At 54.1% G+C, this 17,890-nt stretch overlaps 2 protein-coding genes across 2 annotated transcripts in view; both read right to left on the reverse strand.

Annotated features, from left to right (window-relative positions):
* MYO1F (myosin IF) overlaps positions 1-9,999 on the reverse strand; it is a 37,133-nt gene extending 27,134 nt beyond the window's left edge. The window contains exons 1-2 of the mRNA XM_019485372.2: positions 9,807-9,999; positions 1,056-1,193 (exon numbers count right to left, since the gene is read on the reverse strand). Of these exons, the coding sequence (XP_019340917.1) occupies positions 1,056-1,193; positions 9,807-9,809 (141 nt within the window). The 5' untranslated portion in view covers positions 9,810-9,999. The remainder of the gene's footprint in view (positions 1-1,055; positions 1,194-9,806) is intronic.
* Positions 10,000-15,682: 5,683 nt separating this feature from the next.
* ADAMTS10 (ADAM metallopeptidase with thrombospondin type 1 motif 10) overlaps positions 15,683-17,890 on the reverse strand; it is an 87,043-nt gene continuing 84,835 nt past the window's right edge. The window contains exon 25 of the mRNA XM_006265659.4: positions 15,683-17,646. Within this exon, the coding sequence (XP_006265721.3) occupies positions 17,537-17,646 (110 nt within the window). The 3' untranslated portion in view covers positions 15,683-17,536. The remainder of the gene's footprint in view (positions 17,647-17,890) is intronic.

Here is a 17,890-nt window from a genome sequence, read left to right on the forward strand (position 1 = left end):
AATTTTATCACAAAAATGGAGGAGTTTGAATCAACTTGCCACCCCCGTGTCTGCTGGGGGCTGTAGTTCAGGTGTCCCATGTTCCCATTCCCTGTAAGCCAAGCTCTGTGGCCAGACTATATCTCCCAAGACGCACCACAGCCAGGTGTACCTACAATACTCCAGGTTAGAAAGTGATGCATCGTGGCAGATACAGGCCAACCAGCGAATGCACAAGGAAGAGAAGGGGGCTACAAAGGATTTGAGAAGGGGGGCATTGAAACCCTAATTTAAATAATCCTGTTTTGCATTTGTGCCAACCTGTTTTGCCAGAAAATCAGAGAGTTCCTTGAGAATGAACTCTGCTTTTCGATGAGATCAGTGTTTCTGTTCCCTACAGTAAGGAGGCCTCTTATGGGGTAAGGACCGATCAAGAGCAACACGGATAATAAATGGTCCTAAAATACCCTGGCTGCGGATGATCGTTGTTCTCCCAAGCAGAGGTGCTGCTGGAGCAGAAGGAGAGTTACAAAGGGCCAGATTATCATGGCCCTGGGGCACATGACTTTTCTGGTGGTACATGGCCTGATCCCTGAGCCTAAGGGTCAGATTTTCAGAAGAGCTCAGCATCCCGGCTGGGCAATAATCCAGCTGCTGGTTTTGCTGCCCAAAGGGGAGCTGAGGTCTGAAAATCCTGCTCTTGGTGTCCCAGGAAGACTTTGTACCTCCTGATTCAGCCTTTTAGATACCCAGGGTGGTCACTTCTCAGGCCTTCCAATGGGAAAAGCATCCGCGGTCAAGTCTGAGACATCTGCTTTCACTGCAGTGTCTGCCAGTGCCTGAATCCTTTGCTGAGGACAGTGCAGTCTTCCACAGCTGTGCTCAGTGCATCACCGGAAATATCCTGACACCTTCTATGACAAGAGGACAACCAGGGACTATTGGAGAGGACATCCCTGGGGTGGCCAGAGCAGGCCCCAGCTTAAGCTGTTTCATTGAAAGGCTCAGCAGTGCTCCTGATCTGGCCTCTCTTGGTTTCTGCCCCAGTGCCCCGGCACAGCCCCTGGAAAGGATACAAAGATGTAGTCATCCATGAAGCGCTTTTTAAGGTTTTCCACGATGGAGTCCTCCGAGATCTTGGAGAGAAGAACCATGTCGTCCACTCCGCTCTGCTTAACATTGTGGCTCTGCCAGTGAAACCGCTCTTTGCTGCCCTGGGGGGAGGGATGGGAGAGAGAAAGAATGACGGTCCATAGCAAGTCCAAGAAGATGTAGCAGAAAGCCCCTTTTGCACATTTCTCTTCTGGACGCTGATATAACAGAAGCCCCTTCTTGCCTGCAACACCCCTCCACCCCATTTTCTGCATTTCTTTTCCTTCTCAGTATTGGCAGAGACCTAGCACACTCATTGCATGGGTATGGCAAGGCTCAGAGCAAGCCAGAAAGCTGAAGTGGCTTTCTGTAGGGGAAACCTAGAAACTACACCTACATATCAATTAAACTCAGTGTCACTAAAAAAACCAAAAGAACTAAAATATCCCCTGCAAAAAGTGTAAATATATCCTGTGCTAACCCAACTCACTTACTGTCCCCAATAGCCTTTGTTTCTCACTAACTCACATTGCATTTCGATATATGTCTCACAGTGCATTTCATCCTTCTCATCTTTACCATGGCATTTTGTATTTTATATTTTCTACTTTTAAGCCCTGAAGGAATGTACCCTGTAGAATACAGTTACACCCTGGACCACTGTTAAAAACTGCATTGAAATTGTAATGGTAAAGTGATAAAATCTGCTATATTGGGCGGTCCCTTGAATGAATGGGAGTGTATAGTGATCAGTACGTAACGTAAGTAAGTGACAATAGCCTAGCCAAAGGCTCTTAACAAGCCATTTTAAACTAATCAAGCCAAGGAACTGATTCCTGGAACTGAACACTCATCCTATGGGCTATTCCTGTAACCCATGACAATACAGTCATTAAGTCAATAAGTCACGGGTGGACTCCCGAAACTTGAGGCACCAGAAGGCAGAGACCCCTGTGACTAACAGCTGTAATGTACTGCTCAAAACCCACGTGGGACAGTGATCTCTGGACTGGGTAGCCAAGATGATGCTGGGAGGTCATGCAAATCTGCCAGAAAGGGACAAAAGGCACTGAAGCGTGACTCTCAGTGGTGCCCTCTCATCCAGCACCTGGCCTACCGAGACAGAAGGACGAGCAGGCGACCCCCTTCTGGAGAAGGCATCGCCTTGAAGGAAGCTGACCACCAACAGCAGACTCCAGGGTCTCGGATAGGTAGATATACTGACACCAGTGCTCTCACAATCACTGCAGCAGCTACCATACACTATACCACATGGGTCTGAATGAGCGAGTGCCTGTGTGTGCGCATGGGCTAAGGTGACCAGTACCACCTGTAACTCAAAGGTTGCATTTATGATTTTATTGGTGACTTCACATCCCGTCCAATAAACTAGAATGTATTATGATCCCGTGAGTTGGTGCTTTGAAGCCAACAAAAGCACTTCAGAGAAAGCAGCACGTCACCGTGGAATGGGCATAGGACTCTGCATCCAGATGCATCGTGTACAAGCGCCCCTATTCCAAATGCAGCTCTGACTCGTGACGGGAGTTTCAAGATTTCAAGAAATCACTTCTCCTCGGGAGCATGAGGATAACAATACCCAGGTGCTTTCAGATCCAAGGAGCAATATACCACCATAATTTTTTGGGTTCAAGTCATTGACAATTTTGTAAAGTCAATGGGCTCCGCTAGTGGAACCAAATCTTTGGGACGCTGCCAGTTTACAACAGCAGAGCATTCACCCTTCATTTCAATCAGGGAGTGAGCCCCCCTCTCCGGCTCTGTTAGGATTAACCATCTGAAGTCCTGTAAGAAGCACTCGTTGGGTACTCGGGAGATAGTTAGGGCTTGCAAGGCCCTGTCCTGAGGTCAAGGGGCTTTTCTGGTGAAGTGAGTGACTGTGGGGCAAGAGGAACTAAGAGACTCCTGCTTTTGGTCCAACTTTTTGCCATGTTTGGCAGCATCCAGCACCCTATGAAGTTCCTCCACAAAAGTCTTCCTTCCCCTTGTGTGAATCACCGGTGGGTTTGAAGCCAGCTGGGCATGCACACCATCACGAAGAGGAATGAGGGGGAATGGATGTGCCATTTTTGGCTACTGTAGCCAGCTTGGACAGGAGGAAGTAACTGCTCCTGATGCCTTCGCCTCTGGCCTATGAGTCACCCATTGGTACTCAAAATCTCAACTACTGTATGAGCAAAACCTAAACTCAAGCAGCCTACACAGCACAGTTACCTCTACTCTATTCCTGTCTGTCCGTCCTCTCCCTGTCCTTCCTGCCTGTCTATTGTCTCTCACTTCAGACTGTAAGGCCTTCGAGGCAAGGACCATCTTCATGCCAGATGTTACATGAAGACCGAGTACCGGGGGCCCTGGCTTTCAGGCAGCTGCCTCAAAGCACAGATATACGTAACAGTGGAGAATTTCCTCTGCCCCAGCAGCTGGATAGAAATAGCTCACATCCATTTTCAGTGCACTGACGAGACATACCCTGAAGTCGCCCAGCTGTGTCCTCCCACGGTGGCTAGCTGGGAGGGAAGCTGTGGGCTGCGGGTTCGGATTTACAGGCCGTGCACCGGGATCACGCTGAGCTGGGCCATGTCAACTGAGTTGGGAAACGCCACGCTGGGTGCAGCTTTCGTTTGAAAGAGAGGCCTCTAGCCTTCACGCCCATAAAGGCAATGTTCCCAGAGTAAAGGGCTGGAGCGGCAGAGAGCCCAGGACTCTTTAGCAGGGTGTTAACCCTGGAGGTATCAGCTGTACTTATCACTCGTTTTCTGAGCAAAGCACACACGAGTGCAGGTCGGTGCAGCCCGAAGCGCTGCACGGGTGACTGCACGCAGCATCCTGCCCTGACATCCATTCGACATGGCTTGCGCTTGCTGTGTGGGCAGAGCTGGGGCTGTGAGTGGCACTTGGGAAAACCCCACCACTTCTTTATCTCACAGCTGCCCCCCACGCTGGCCTGGCTTTGCTTTCCTTTTCCAGCCTGTTTCGGGGCCATGACTCCACCACAGTCTCAGAGCAGCTGGAGCCATCCCCCCAGGCCCTGCCCTCCTGTCTGAGCCTGTCCGGCTTGCTGCTGCCATTCCTTAATTTCCTCTTTTACCCTTTAAAGTGAACAAAGTGCTGGCTTTCACTTCCCCTCTTCCCCCACCCTCCCCCAGGCCCCGTGTCTCTTGCTTCTTCCCTTTCCCTTTTTTTTTCTCTTCCTCTTTTCATATGTTTTCCTTCTATTGCTTGCAAGGCTCCCAGCCAGGGGTTCAGGCTATTCAACAGGACTCAGGCGTCCTTCCAGAAAGCCTGGTGCATCCCACCCCTCTCCAGCTTTTCCCATCCCTCCTTTGCATTGCAAGCCCCTCTCTCCAGTGGCTGGACCCTGCAAACAAGCCTCATTGGGGCCGTTTCACATTCCCTGTGTGAGTCACGTCTGCTCCAGTCCTTGCCATTCCTCTATGTCATATGCCTTGAGGGCTCCCCAACGAGATCACAGACCGCATCGGACTTCCTGGGCCAAACCGGGTGTAAGTATGCTGCAGCTGATGGGGGAGCTCTGCCCCCAACATGCTGCCTGTCCTCAGACCTGAGTCTCATAAGGCTGGGAGGGGGGCAGCCCGACGCCGTCCTCAGGTCCTGCCCAGATGCCCGGACCCAGCCAACTACAGCCATATCTCATCTTAACTGACTGTCGGGCTCGAACACCAGGGACAAAGCTGAATCATGCAACAGGAAACATGATGCAAAAATGACAAGTAGGGCCGTTATGTCAAATAGGCATAAATCTACCCCCAGGGCCTGGGAATGGGGGAGGCAAAGCTTCACCAGGAGGAACTGCTGTCAGGCTGCAGTGACTAAGCAGGTGCATTTGCAGGCCGGGGCAGGGGGCTGCTTACACAGCTCTTGCCAGATCTCAGCTCCTTCTCTCTTCTGTTAGTTCCTGGTTTGGGTACTTTGCTTGCCTTTCCTCCAGCTCTTTCTTCCTTTCTAGTGGGCGATGAAAGAAATTCTCTGGAAATGGGATTGTAAGCTCAGAGTCATCAGGCTGGTGTGTGACAGCGCTCAGCACTGTGCAAGGCAACGGGGGCTTGCTAAGCGGCAGGCTTCAGGGCACGGGCAGCAAGTCATTACTGGGGTCAGGAAGGGGTCAGGAAGAGGAGGCCTCCCATATGCTGCGTTCCACAAAGAGCCAGATGCATTATAGGGTTTGGGGGCCTTCCTCTTCAGTCTCGCTGTCACGCGGTGTAGGGCAGCCTGAGCTTGTGGCTTTCGAAGGAATCAAAGCTGATATTTCCATTTCCTGCATCATAGGTGCCGGTTGTTGGGTGCATAGCCTTCTCCCCTGCATGCTTTAGGCCATGCCCTTCCCTTTGGGGATGCCCTGTAGATGGCTGGCCCTTACTTTAACAACCGGCAGGGAAGCAGGTTGGAAGAGGAGTTGTAGGGGGAACGGTTTGGAGGGTGAGACCGGGAAGCCTCCATGCCGTTGAGGAATTGTACAACACCCCTGAGCGTGCAAAGCACCTCAGTCCAAGGGGAGTCCCTTTATTACTGCACAGAGCTATGTGCATGAAACACACACCTTCAACACAGACCGCTCACTCCTTTCTGTCCAAGCCAACACCACACTCAGCTTTTACCTTCCTGGTTCGTAGGTGTGGGTGTTTTCCTGACTTACTTAATGAACCTTGATAACTGGGGCCGTAGGACAAACACAAGTCCCCTTGAATCCAACAGGAGCTTTATAATCGGCTCCAGAAGAACCAGGAACTGAAGATCTCAAAGTCCCCTACACAAACTAGAGCACCGGGTGCCACTGGCCTCTGTGAGGCAGGGCAAGATCCTTATACCCATTTTACAGGTGGAGAAACCGTGGCATCAACCCCTTTCCCACAGCATGTCAGCAACAGTATTAGGAAGAGACTCAGGAACTTGGGGACTCCTCCACCTCTCTGCCCGCAGCTGTGACAACTACACGCACTTCCTCCCTGTCACATACTGCCCATGTGCATGGAAAGTGCGGATACGAGTTAGTGAGTCTCCACAGTGAAGCCACGCTACCGAGAAAGGCCTCTCGAGATCTCCGTGACTGTTGTTTGCTTTTCCAGGATCCACCCTCTCAAAATGAGCCGTGTCCCTCACTCCTGCCAGGACCCCTCTGAGTCACTGGAGCGCAGCTCAAAGTCCACCATGCCTAGCACCTTGCCCTGGGTCTGGGCGTCTAGCTCCTCCTTACTGGCAGCTTTTAAGTAACTAAGGGAGCAACTAGGTAGGCCACTTTCACAATGCATAGCCCCAGTTCCCCTTTCCCTCTGCTCGGGCTGTGGTCACAGCAGCAACCGTGGGTCCAGCTGTTTGCAAAACCCCAGAATTAAAGAGCGAGGGCGTGACAATGGTGTCTGCAGCCTTTCGGATGGTTTTGTCCCCGTGCCCCTTTTCGGGGGACAGTCGCAGGCACATGCCCTGTGGGGGTGAGCCCTCCGCGCAGGGGATACACACAAGTCCTTCCTCTACCTCAAAGATTTCAACAGCTGGGGGACCTTTTCGGTGGGCTGGACCTGACTTAAAGGCCACGAGTGTACTGTCTCTGGGGCAGGGACCTTTGTGCAGTGTCTGTGTGCGCAGCGCCTTGCACGGTTGGGGCCGGCCCCCCGCACTGGCGCTTCTTCAATGCGTGCAATGAAAACGATGAACAACCACTCAAACCACAACTGCGTTCACACCAGGTTCTGCTTCCTCTCTGACTCCTCTTTCCTGTGCTGATCTCAGCTGGGGAGGAATCAAGGGTCTTTCTTAGCTTCACTTTCCTCTTCATTTCTCTCTCTGCTCTTGCTACCTGTCTCTAGCATCCTTCACTCTGGGAGCAATATGGCTCGTCTGGGTTGTGACCTGGTTGCTTGACGGTGCGCACCTGTATCCAACAGGCCGTAGGATTTCTTCCACTTCCCCCAGCCCTGAACCCAGTGACTGCGATCGGCTAAACGCATACGGTGCAGAGAGGCAAGCTGTCTTGAAGACTTGGAGAGACAGGAAATCCTCCACCACTTCCCTGGGGACTGTTTGCCTTCAGTTCATCACTCTCAGAGCTGCAAATGCTTTACTTCCCCTTTGAATTTGCCTGGCTTTAAGTTCCAGCTGTCCCTCAGCTTTCCTCCCTGAGAAAGGGGCACAAGCAGCGAGCCTCAGGGCAGGGATTGCCGGCTTTCTGGTGCCTTAGATGAGCTGATACAAGGATTAAAATCAGAAGTCTAACTCTATAGCCTCACACAGCCCACATAAGGTGTAACTCCCTACCAGGTTACTGGGGTAGAGGGTGAGAGAAGATGCAGAAGTGCCCCAGCACAGCCCACCTCTGGCTGGCACTGCCACTCCGCATCGCTGCTACGCTGCCAGCCGAGAGCACAGCCGTCTTGCCCAAATAAGATCTGAGAAATGGGAAGTAGCGGACCTCTCGCTGCACGATCTTCAAAACAATCTGGGCCCCCTTCAAAGCATGGCTGTAATCAGAGCACGACACTCTGCGCAGCCCTGGGAAGGAGGGGAAGAAACACTGCGCAAGGCCTGGCAAAGCGGCACCTTTGAAAGGAGCAGCAAACACGGCCTGCACCCAACACCCCATCACTACCGGAAAGACTTAAAAGGTGCAGAAGTGCATACAGTGCTGCCACAGCAGCAAAACCAAACCAACCTCACGTTCAAGTGAGAATTGGGGGGGGGTCTACCTGCCAGACTCCAGATGCTCCTCCCAGGGGCGGATCCTGCTCTTGCTAACGAAGCTGCTATTTCACAGCCCTGCAGATTGCTTTTTTAAATTCATTCCAATGAAATGCATGCCTTACTGCTTCACTCTTAAACTGCACGCTACAACCCGAGGCTCTGAGCGTATAAGTAAAGCTTCTAGTTTCTTTTTAACCGGAGAAAAACACGTGTTTTTTAAATGTGATGCACCTCAAAGTCTGCAGACTCTTTTGCAAAGTCTAGCTCTACCCATGGGTCTCCTATGAGCTGGGAGTTCAGCTGAGCTCTGCCTCTGGTGAGGCTGGGCACCGAGTGGGCTCGGGCACGCAGGCAGGTGTCAGCCCTCTGTCCCCGGCTCTGCTGCCTTGCGACACTTCTGTTTCTGCTCGTCACGCTACTCTTTCACAGCAGGAGTGCACCGTCCTTAGCCAGCTCCGTGCAGGTCAGGGGGTATTTTGGCTGTGGGGCAGGGGTGGAAGCAGCTGGCATTTTACACATCCAAGGGCTGCTGAGCAGCCTGGCACAGGTTAGGGTAGCCCCCGGGGAGGTGGCTTTAAATGTTGCCCCTGCTTCAGTAGTTCCTAGGGGAGCAAAGCAATCGGGGGACCAGTCCGCTTCCTGTGCCCCCCTCCCCTGGTCATACTTTTTTCCTTGTTCACAGCTCTCCCTATGCCTTGTCTTGAGGAATCGGCTGGACCCCTGCTATCTTTCCTGCTCTCCGTTGTCCCCCTGCCACCTTTTCCTTCCCATGAGTTTTCAGTCCTCAGTGCCTTGACCCCCCCCCCGGCCACCCCACTTCTGCGCTCCGGGCCCCAGGAAACCTCGCTCGGGTCGGGAGCCTCTCTGGCTTCTTCCCTGCCGAGTCCACTCAGCTCTCATTCGTATTCGCCTCCTTCAACCTCTCTTTTGCCTGCAGCCCTGGTGAGCATCCTTGCCAAAGAGGATGAGTGAGGCTGAGATCATCGATGGGGCAATTCTGCCTCCAGCATGGGTCACGGGCTCCTTGGGGACCACGGCTGGCCTGTGCCTTATGGCTCAACCACGGGAGGGGATGCCATGGGGCCTGACTAAGGGGTGTTAGTGAGTCAAAGTGTTCCTGCATTATCCAGCTTCCAGAAAAGGCGCCCGCCCCTGCCTGTTCCATCTCAACCAGACGCTTTGGCAACCGTGAGCTTTGCTATTTGGATGCAGACACCTCAGCTCCTGGAGGCACCCACTGCCCTGGGGTGGGATGGAGCTTGCTAACCTGCTCCTTCTCTGTCTGCGCTGGGCTGACTGCAGCTGGACAGCAGCAGGTAGAGGAAGCAGAAGCATTTCGGGGAAGCTGGGCAAGCAGGAACCAGAGACATCGGCTCCCTCCACCCCAAGCTCCTCTGTAGGCCTTGCTGTGCAGCTCCAAGGTATCCAAAGCACCCAGACAATCTCACCACCTTTCCTCCATCACGTCAGCCCCAGGCCAGCACAAATACAGCCAGCTCTACAGTCCTGCCTGGAGGGGCAAGGTCCTGCGGGGAGCTGACGGGGCGATGGCAGGCCTGAAACAGCACAGACCGTGTAGCTCTCAGCCTCCCATCAAAGCAACCCTGGGCTTCCCAGCTGGCTCAGGACTAGACCTTTCTCGTTCCTTCTTAGCCTCCTGCAGGACAGGTTTATGCAGCCCCTGCCTCCCCCTGTGCATAGGGAGACTTGCAGCTTCCCCGTCCCTGGGGCAGGGGTCTTGGCACCTTGCCTTTCTCACAAACCCAGAGGACTGCAGGCCGCCAGGAAAAGCGGTGGGTGCAGCGCTGTGCAGAAGCCGGCGACTGCCCGAGGGGAGCAGGGACGAGGAAACGAGACCCTGATGGTTTAGGGAGCAGCTTAGGAGAGGGTGTGGTGATACTGGTGGGCACAGGACAAGGAGTGACGAACCCAGAGGAGGTCAGGGCTGGGGGCAGGGACAGCCAGCGGGCACATAGCAGGGGCAGGGAGCAGCACCTCGTCATCTGAGCTGCTGCACTTACCATGGTGTCCCTGCAGACTCGGAGTCCTGCTCGTCTGGCTGCAGACCCTTAGGTGGGGTGGGGCTGAGCTGTCTGCGAGGGGGTGCCAGACCCCTGTCACTACAGCTCAGGGGACATAGGCCCTCCCAGACCCCGACTCTCGCTGGCTGGTTTGCCGGCAGCAAGAAATCTGCAAGTTAATTTCCTTTTCAGCCCGCTACTTCCTCATTCAGGGCTGGGAGAGGCGGGGAGGGGGTAGCTGGCTTTGTCTACCTATTGCAACCTGCTGCGGAGGCGGGGAAACTCCCCCACATGCTGCCCATCTATGAGATGAGGGCAGGGGTAACTCTACTAGCGTCTCCGCCAGGCATCTGTCATTTGGGAGACACCTGCTGGGGAGCTGGGCTGCAGGTGGGGAGGCCGCATGGATCACCTGCAGCCTCTGCTACCTTTAAGGTTGCAAAGCAGTTTCTTCTGCAATCTTTCCTGGACCCTGGGGCTGCACGGAGCTGGGAACTTGCATGGGAGCAACGCACCAAAGTGATTTCTTTTGGGTCCTTTGAATGGCTTTCTCTCTGCAACCTTGGAGCAAAAGCTTCTGAGTGTTTTTGAGTCACAAAAGGCCCAACCACACATCCCTCTCCCCATCCAGCTCTCTCCTTCCTGTCTGCTTCGACAGTGGAGGGTCCACATGGGCCGCAGAGATCATCCCAGCCAGCAGCACTGTGATGCCAGCCTACACAGAGAATTGCACCCAGGAGTTCGGCTGCTGCTGGGACCACTCATTATAAGACGACTTGGCTAAGAATGGAAGGAGCCCACGGGTTCCTATATAAAAACATAAGAACTGCCATTTATGGGGTCAGGCCCTTGGTCCATCTTGCCCAGCCTCCTGTGTTGCATGGTGGCAGAGAGCGGATGCTGAAAGGGAGAGTGAATTGGGTCTGATCAGGGTTTTTCCACTGCTCCTCTCCCACTTGCAGCCTCCAGCATTTAAGGACTGCGAAATCCTGATTCCCTAACTCCTGTGCTCAATAGCTCCTGAGACCCCTTTCCTCCAAGGACACGTCCAATTCCTTTTTGAATCTGGCTACACCATCAGCCTGCACCAAATCTGGTGACAACGAATGTCACACTTTCCATGACCCGCCATGTGAAAAAGCACTGCCTTGTGTTAATTTTAAATTGGCTGCCTCCTAGTTTCATTTTTGTGACCCCTCATTCTTGTCTTGTGAGAGACAGTAAATAATAAATCCCTATTTACTTTCTCACGGCCATTCAGTTGGTTGTTAACCCTTCTCATCCCCCCCCAGCATCTCTTTTCTATACTGAATAGGTCTCTTTAGTCTCTGAGTGCTGCAATGCTCCTGGCTGAAGCTGGGGAAACAACATAAATGAGGGACCAGAGGCTTTTTAAGATGCTCGGGGTCCCTGCTCACACAGACTGCAGTAAGAACACTGAGGCACCTGAGCTCGACTGCAGGCTCAGAGATCGAGGCCTTCAACGTTTAGGCAGGGTGGATGGGGGAAGGCCCTGGCATGAGTACCAGCTCCGAACAATGGTCTAAGCCTGCCCAGGCAGGAACTGCTAATGTTGGTTTTTCAGTAGGACCGGAGAAGCCCTGCTGTCTTCCTGACAACACATCCAGACAAGTGATCTCCACCCAGGCCAGCACAAGGGGGTTGTGGTGCAGGGCTGGGGATCCTAGGAGGAGCTGTATGGGCCAAATTCTCGTTGGAGCCTTGTGTCCCCAATATGCAGAGCTCCCCATAGCTCCTCTCTGCCCGTGCTTCATCCATGCTGCCTCCTTCCACCAGAAACAGGCACCCCTGCCTCCATCCCACAGACCTCTGCAGTCAAGAAGGGGGTGGGGGTAGAGCGAATCTCCTCTTTCCCACCCATTTCTATCTTCTCTGCTTCCCCACTTCCCCTAATCACTCTCACAGCCCCAGTCTTTCTGCAAGAGATGGCAAACGGGGCACTGGGGAGATGGGGTGGTAAGAGGGCCAAGGAAGTGCTTACTCTGTGACCTGCAACCAAGCAACCCCAGGCAAATCAAATGACCCCAGGGATGAGATGCCTTCTCATGCAAAAACCCTCATTGATTTCCAAGGTGCCAAACCTGGGAAGGGGTTGACAGTTCAAAGGTTTTTTAACTACCAGAGCTGATCCAGAGAGATCATCCGAGAACTGGGAGCATTATGGGCAAGACATCTGCATAGCCTGAACCTCCCTTTGATGTGGAGAGAAGCAAGGCAGGCACACACAGTGCTTGTCTGGGGTTGGTTAAGTGTGGATCCCGGCCTGGGTAGCCAAGTCCTCATGGAAAAGCCCAGCCCCCAGACACCCACTCCTGATGCAGTTGCTCTGAGCTGGACTGACCACAGGCAGGGGAAGGGCTGGCTGACAACTGCCTACACCCCACTACCGTCGCAGGAAGCCAGCGATGTCAGACACATTTGTAGCTGGTACCTGCGATCAGTGATGTGTTGGGGAAGTGGTTCTTCAGAAAAGCTCACTGCAGCTCAATGCAAGCTCTTCTGCGATGATTACCTGGAGGCAAAAAGAGCCAGGGGCTGACGTTCGCCCAGTCGGCACCAGGGAGCAAACTCCGAGCACCCCCCGAGCTGATGAGAGCTCCCCTGACTGCGGGATAGGAGTCAGCACTGGGGACGTGCTGGTGCTCCTAGACTGCTGCTGCTGCCTGCCCACGCAGGAGGGCTGGTGCCTGTGAGCAGGGTTTCACCAGCCCCTTGCAGGTAGCTTACAGATATTTTTGCAGACTTGCTGGTGTTTGGCCTTTTGCCGAGCAACTCAACATCAAAATGCTCCAGGCTCAATGGGTGCAAACGTGGCTTTGATCTAGAGACAGGCAGTTATCTATCAGGCCACGTTACCAGCTCCCCAGCTGTGGCGATGCGTAGGGAGTGCATGGGGGTACACGTGTACCCACGAGAGCGCCGGTGCACCCCCTGACTGGCCGTGCTCCCCACTTAGGCGATGGGCAGGGAGGTCAGGCAGGCCTCCCCTGTGAGTGCCAGCTGGGGAGTGGGAGCACCGGATGTATCCCCAGGGATCTGTATTGTGATCTTTAATGTAGTCCTTAAAGCCACCAGTCCTGGAATGAGGAGACTTCAGAAGAAACTCAAGTGTCTTTACTTTCCTTTTCTAAGATTATCTATTTAGCCCCCATGGTTGGAGGGAAAGGCTTGAAAACATGAAGCAAGGGCCATTGAAAGACTCTGAAATCAGAAGGCAAATAAGAAAGCCTCCAACATACTTTACTGTTTAAAAATGCCCTAATTATTCAAAGCCAAACTCACCATTCCTGGAGCCTGACTCACAACTCTTGACAGCCCGAGGTGAAAGGCTGAGAAAGGCAGCCTGGAGGCAGGTACTGATCAGCCACAAGTATGGGTGGAGATGAATAAAACTAGGTTAAAGTTGCACAACTTGAGCAGGGCACCGATGTGAGCTGGAGGCAGCGGGGCACCTACCCGTGGCGTGTGAGTCGCACGGTGGGCCTGTGTGCACCCTGAATAGCCCGGTATCGTGGCCTGGGTGCAGCACTAACTAGGGATAATTTATGGAAACAGGACAAAAAGAAAAAAAAGAACAGAAAAATGGCCATGGTAGAGGATTGTAACTGTGATGCCCTGAAAAACCACAGGTCATGTCAGATAGATCTTATCGAGGCCAGCAACGGGCCTGGAGGCGTGCTTTCAGAGGAGACTCCATTTACACACGCATGGGGTTTGCTGAGGTTCCCGGCTCTGAAATGGCAGTGGTGGCAGGTGCTCTTCTGCATCCCTTTGGTGTGATGCCCGGAGGTGGGAACTGAGCAGGTCACTGCCTCTTCATTAGGGCCTGATTTTGAAACATGCCTTTTAATTTATCCCGGCCCCATGTTAACTCTGCCCACCGGCCCCAGGTGAATTCTGTCCTTACCTTGCATACATACAGCGGAGCAGGAGGTCGAGCAGAGGGAGTTTCCTGAGGGTATCCGAGAGGTCTGAGGCTTGTGGGCTCCACGGCATCCCATTACTGCTAGGAGGACTCTGAGAGCTGGCAACACCTTCTGGGCACTGGTGTGGCTGAATTGTGGCTGCAGACCAGAGCAAGCCATACAGGCATGGGAGCCACGTGATATGCTGGTAGGGCATCTGCATGGAGAGGATACAGAGGTGTAGCCGACACATCTGCAGTACAGACAGACCTTGACTTACACCAGGACCCATCCCACACACACACACACACACACACATGCACAATCACATCGTGCAGAAGGTGAGCACGCAGACCTTTGGTGCAGTGCTGGGGGCTGGGGTTTTGGTTGCAGCCCGAGGGGTGATGGAGCTAAGTCTGTATGACACATAAAGCCATAAAGGAGGAGGAGGTGAGGGCTGGAACAAGAAGTGATAAAAGCAAACCCAAAGCCTTTGCCTTGTGGTTCACTACAGGGTCATGGAGGGGAGGGTTGCTCTGCTTCTGGGTGCACCCTGCCGTGAGACTCTTGGGTGCTCACTGGTGTGTGCCCCAAGCTGCTCTCCGGCAGCCCCGCACCCTCATTTCCAGCATCTGTCATATGTCACAGAGGGGGTCCTTGGCATGGCACAGCGTAGCTCAGGGGTGCTGCACCCTGGCTTGTAAGCTAGATCTGGCTTATGGAGCCATATCATGCAGCTCACAGGGCTCCTCATGGGCCTGAAAACCTGGCTGCGGGGCAGTCGTGGCAGCATTAAATGCTGCTCCCCTGCTGCCAAGTTCCTGGACTTGTGGGGAGTGCTACAGCCAGGTGCAGGGCCCTATCGGCACGGCACGAGGACCTGGATCAGGATGCATGAGGCCCCATCTGGGTGCTGCAAGGCAGATCCAGGGGTGTGGGATCCAATCTGGGTGGTGCGAGGCTGGATCCGGTCACGCGGGGCCTGACCCACGGGGCTGGCAGGCCTGATGCCTTTGTGCTGTTTGTGGTAGGGACCGATGAGACAGCAGAAGCTCTAGCTTCAAAAATAGCAGACGGACGGCATGTGCAGGGTTGGGTGCTGATCCGCCGGGGCTGGGAGGACATCTAGTGGATGACTGTGGCCTGCCCGGGGCTTGGCTTGCAAGACAAAGTTTTACCCGGGATGGGACAGATTGCACCCCAGGTGCTGATGCCAGCCAGCCAGAGCCCGGTGAAGGCTTGGCTGATGGCATTCAGGGATTTCTTGGTACTACCTTTCACTGGACCACCTACCTCCTAACTGTGCCAGCTGGACAACGCCTGCCAGCCTACGCTGTATCCGGACTGGAGGGCTTTGCTGGCATCGCTAAAGCAGCAGAAGCTCTGGGCGGTGGACAAGACTTGAGATGACCTGGGCACAGTGAGAGACCGACGACAATACTTTCTGCAGCAGCTGTTGGACGAATAAGACCAGATCCAGAAGCACCTGCAGTCCAGGGCGAGGCAACAGCCGTGCAGCTAACTTTCATGAGTCTCACCTTGCCGTATCTTGTGTGGGCCCCGATCTGGGCCCTTTTCTTAAGGCCCCACCTCCTGGACTCGCGGTTTTGTTGGAATCTCCATTTTCATGTAAAAAAAAATGGGCCTCCCAGGTTTGCAGTGGTGGTGATCCAGGTGTGCAGACCCTGGCCAGCAGCTGGAGCATAGCTCTGGCTGGCCGGGCTCTGATTTCTGGTGGTGCATGCTGTAGCCACATGTGCCACCCCACTTGTTTTGGGTGCATTTTTTTTGCCACCCCTGTTTGGGGTGCAGGGCAAGCTTCAGTGTGTGATGGAGGAGCCTGAGACAGGGACAGCGACGGGCCACCGAGCACACGACCTGAGCCCCACACGAACATCCACCTGGGGCGAATGCGAGCTGAGGAATGCCACTCAGACCAGACGCTGCACCCAGGATGGTAGCTACTCCTTTATTATAAATCATGCCGTTATTTTGCTCCTCCTTCTCAGAGTTAGTATTTTAAACACTTTTTATTATATATATTTATATAAAATGGTGAAAACAACCCCCGCACCACCCCCCCCCCCAGTGAAAATATCAGAATGGAACATTCCACCGGGAAGAAAGCTATTGATGCCCGCTCGCCAGCCAATCAGGAACTGCGCACTACTTGAGAGGCTGTGATTGGCTGGTGAACAGATAATACTGTAGAAGGTACATGACTAGATAAGGACTGGGGCAGGGGAGAAAGGGCCAGACAAGCCCTCTCAGCGTTCCTGGATCTTCCCTGCCAAGGGAACCGAACATGGGGCTGTGCTGAATTTTCCATCTTTATGATGCAAAAGGCCTGAAACTTAAAAAAAAATAAAAAAAAAAAATAAAACCCACTTGCTTTTTGCATTGGAAATCCAGGTCTTGCCCAGATCTGCTTGCCCTGGAAGACTTTGGATGGCAAGGGAACTGGCAGGTTGCTACATCACAGATGCTAAGGAAGTGAACCCTGATGGAGCACGCCGTGGGGGAGCTGCAAGGTCACTCTTTTCTCAGGGTGGCTGGTGTCCTCCTGGGCAGAGCTGGAGGAGCGCACTGGGAGCTCTCTCAGCCTGGAAGGAAGTGGGGAGGCTCTGATTTTTGAAAGGGGACTGACTGCGTAGTGGGTGAATTAAAGAGGCCAGCTGGGCAGTGGACAGTCCCCAGTCTAGGGACTTGAACCCCAGCTGTGCTGCCAAGTGATTTTTTGAACAAGTCATTTTCCCTCCTCCTTCCAGCCTTTCTTAATCGTCTATACTTAGACCAGAAGCATTCCTGTCTCCTACAACATACACGTACAGCACCCAGCGCGCCGGGGCCTGATCTTGGTCGGGCCTGCCAGGCGCCTCTGCAACAAAGACCACAGCAGCCGTGCAAAGTTTTGCAAAACCTGGAAACGAAATCAACCCCGCCTGTAAACAATGCATAGCCCCCTTCCACCCCCAGTTCATCTCAAGTCACTATCTTGGCGGTGCTCAGGACCGAGCGGCTCTCTGGTCATCCAGGCGATCTTCCAAGCAACCTCCCCCACCTCTCCCCTTTGCAGCAGCAAGTCCTCTTCCACCAGAAAGCAGCCCAAAGGCATGCGTGGTGCTGACTGTCCTGGGTAGGCTGCCCCTCTCCTCCTCCTTCCCATTTTCTCCATCGATTTGTTCCCACCCCCACACCTAACCCAGGCCGGTGTCCTGTTGTGGCAGCAGCCACGGAGCGTGCTCAGCTTCCCAGTGGTGGACAGAGGTGCCCTTCGGGGCAGGGAGTGGAGAATGCTGATTCGCTGCCAGCGACTTAAAATCTCCTCCCCCTGTGACATCACGAGCCACCTCAGGTTCCCCTGCCACGGTGGGCGGGGCTAACAGGGCTGATGATACCGTCCAGTGGCCACCGGCTGGCACCCACGGGACCCATTTGCGCTACGAAATAAATAACAATGTCTGTTTCAAGTAATGTCCTTGTTGCCGAGCTCTGCCCCGCTCCCCGCCTCCCACCGTGGTGACCGGCTCTGCCGTGGCCGTGGGCACTGCCCCGCTCCCCTCGTGCGTGGCGCTGGTGGTCTCCGGAGTGGCACGGGCATCAGCAGTGGTTTAACCCGCCGTCGGGGCTCTGGGGGGGTCGTGCAGGAGGGGTTGGGGGTCGCCGGCTCCCACCAGGAGCGCGACCAGTGTTTGCTTTGAATCCTCTGGAGCTTCCCAGGGGGCGGAGGGGAACGGCACGGCTCGGCTGCCCTTCGGCGTAGCTCTCGCCTTCCAGTTTTCCCACAGGGGCGGCCTCGCTCCGTTAATGCCCCTGGCACGTTTTACAGCACATCTGTCGGAAGTAGGTCCGGCTGCAGAACTTGAACTTCAGCACCAGGGGGCAGTAGGCCACCTTGTTCACGTCCTTGCACTCTGGACAAAAAGACGGAGGGATTAAATGTGCCCCCCCATGGCAGCTGCCTCTGCACCTGATGTCAAGAAGGGCTTCAAACCGAGCCCCGACCCCCCAAGCTCCTGGAAAGTGTAGCTTCCCAATGCCCAGCTTCCTTGCACAGGCTGGCCAGGAGCTAAAGGAATGAGCACCGGGCAAGTGATGGGTGATGAGCTGAACGAGGGAAGAGACTAGGCGTCTTTTCCCAAATGTCCCCAAGTGCCG

This window comes from Alligator mississippiensis, chromosome 16 (assembly GCF_030867095.1).
Source record: "Alligator mississippiensis isolate rAllMis1 chromosome 16, rAllMis1, whole genome shotgun sequence".
NCBI lineage: Eukaryota > Metazoa > Chordata > Crocodylia > Alligatoridae > Alligator > Alligator mississippiensis.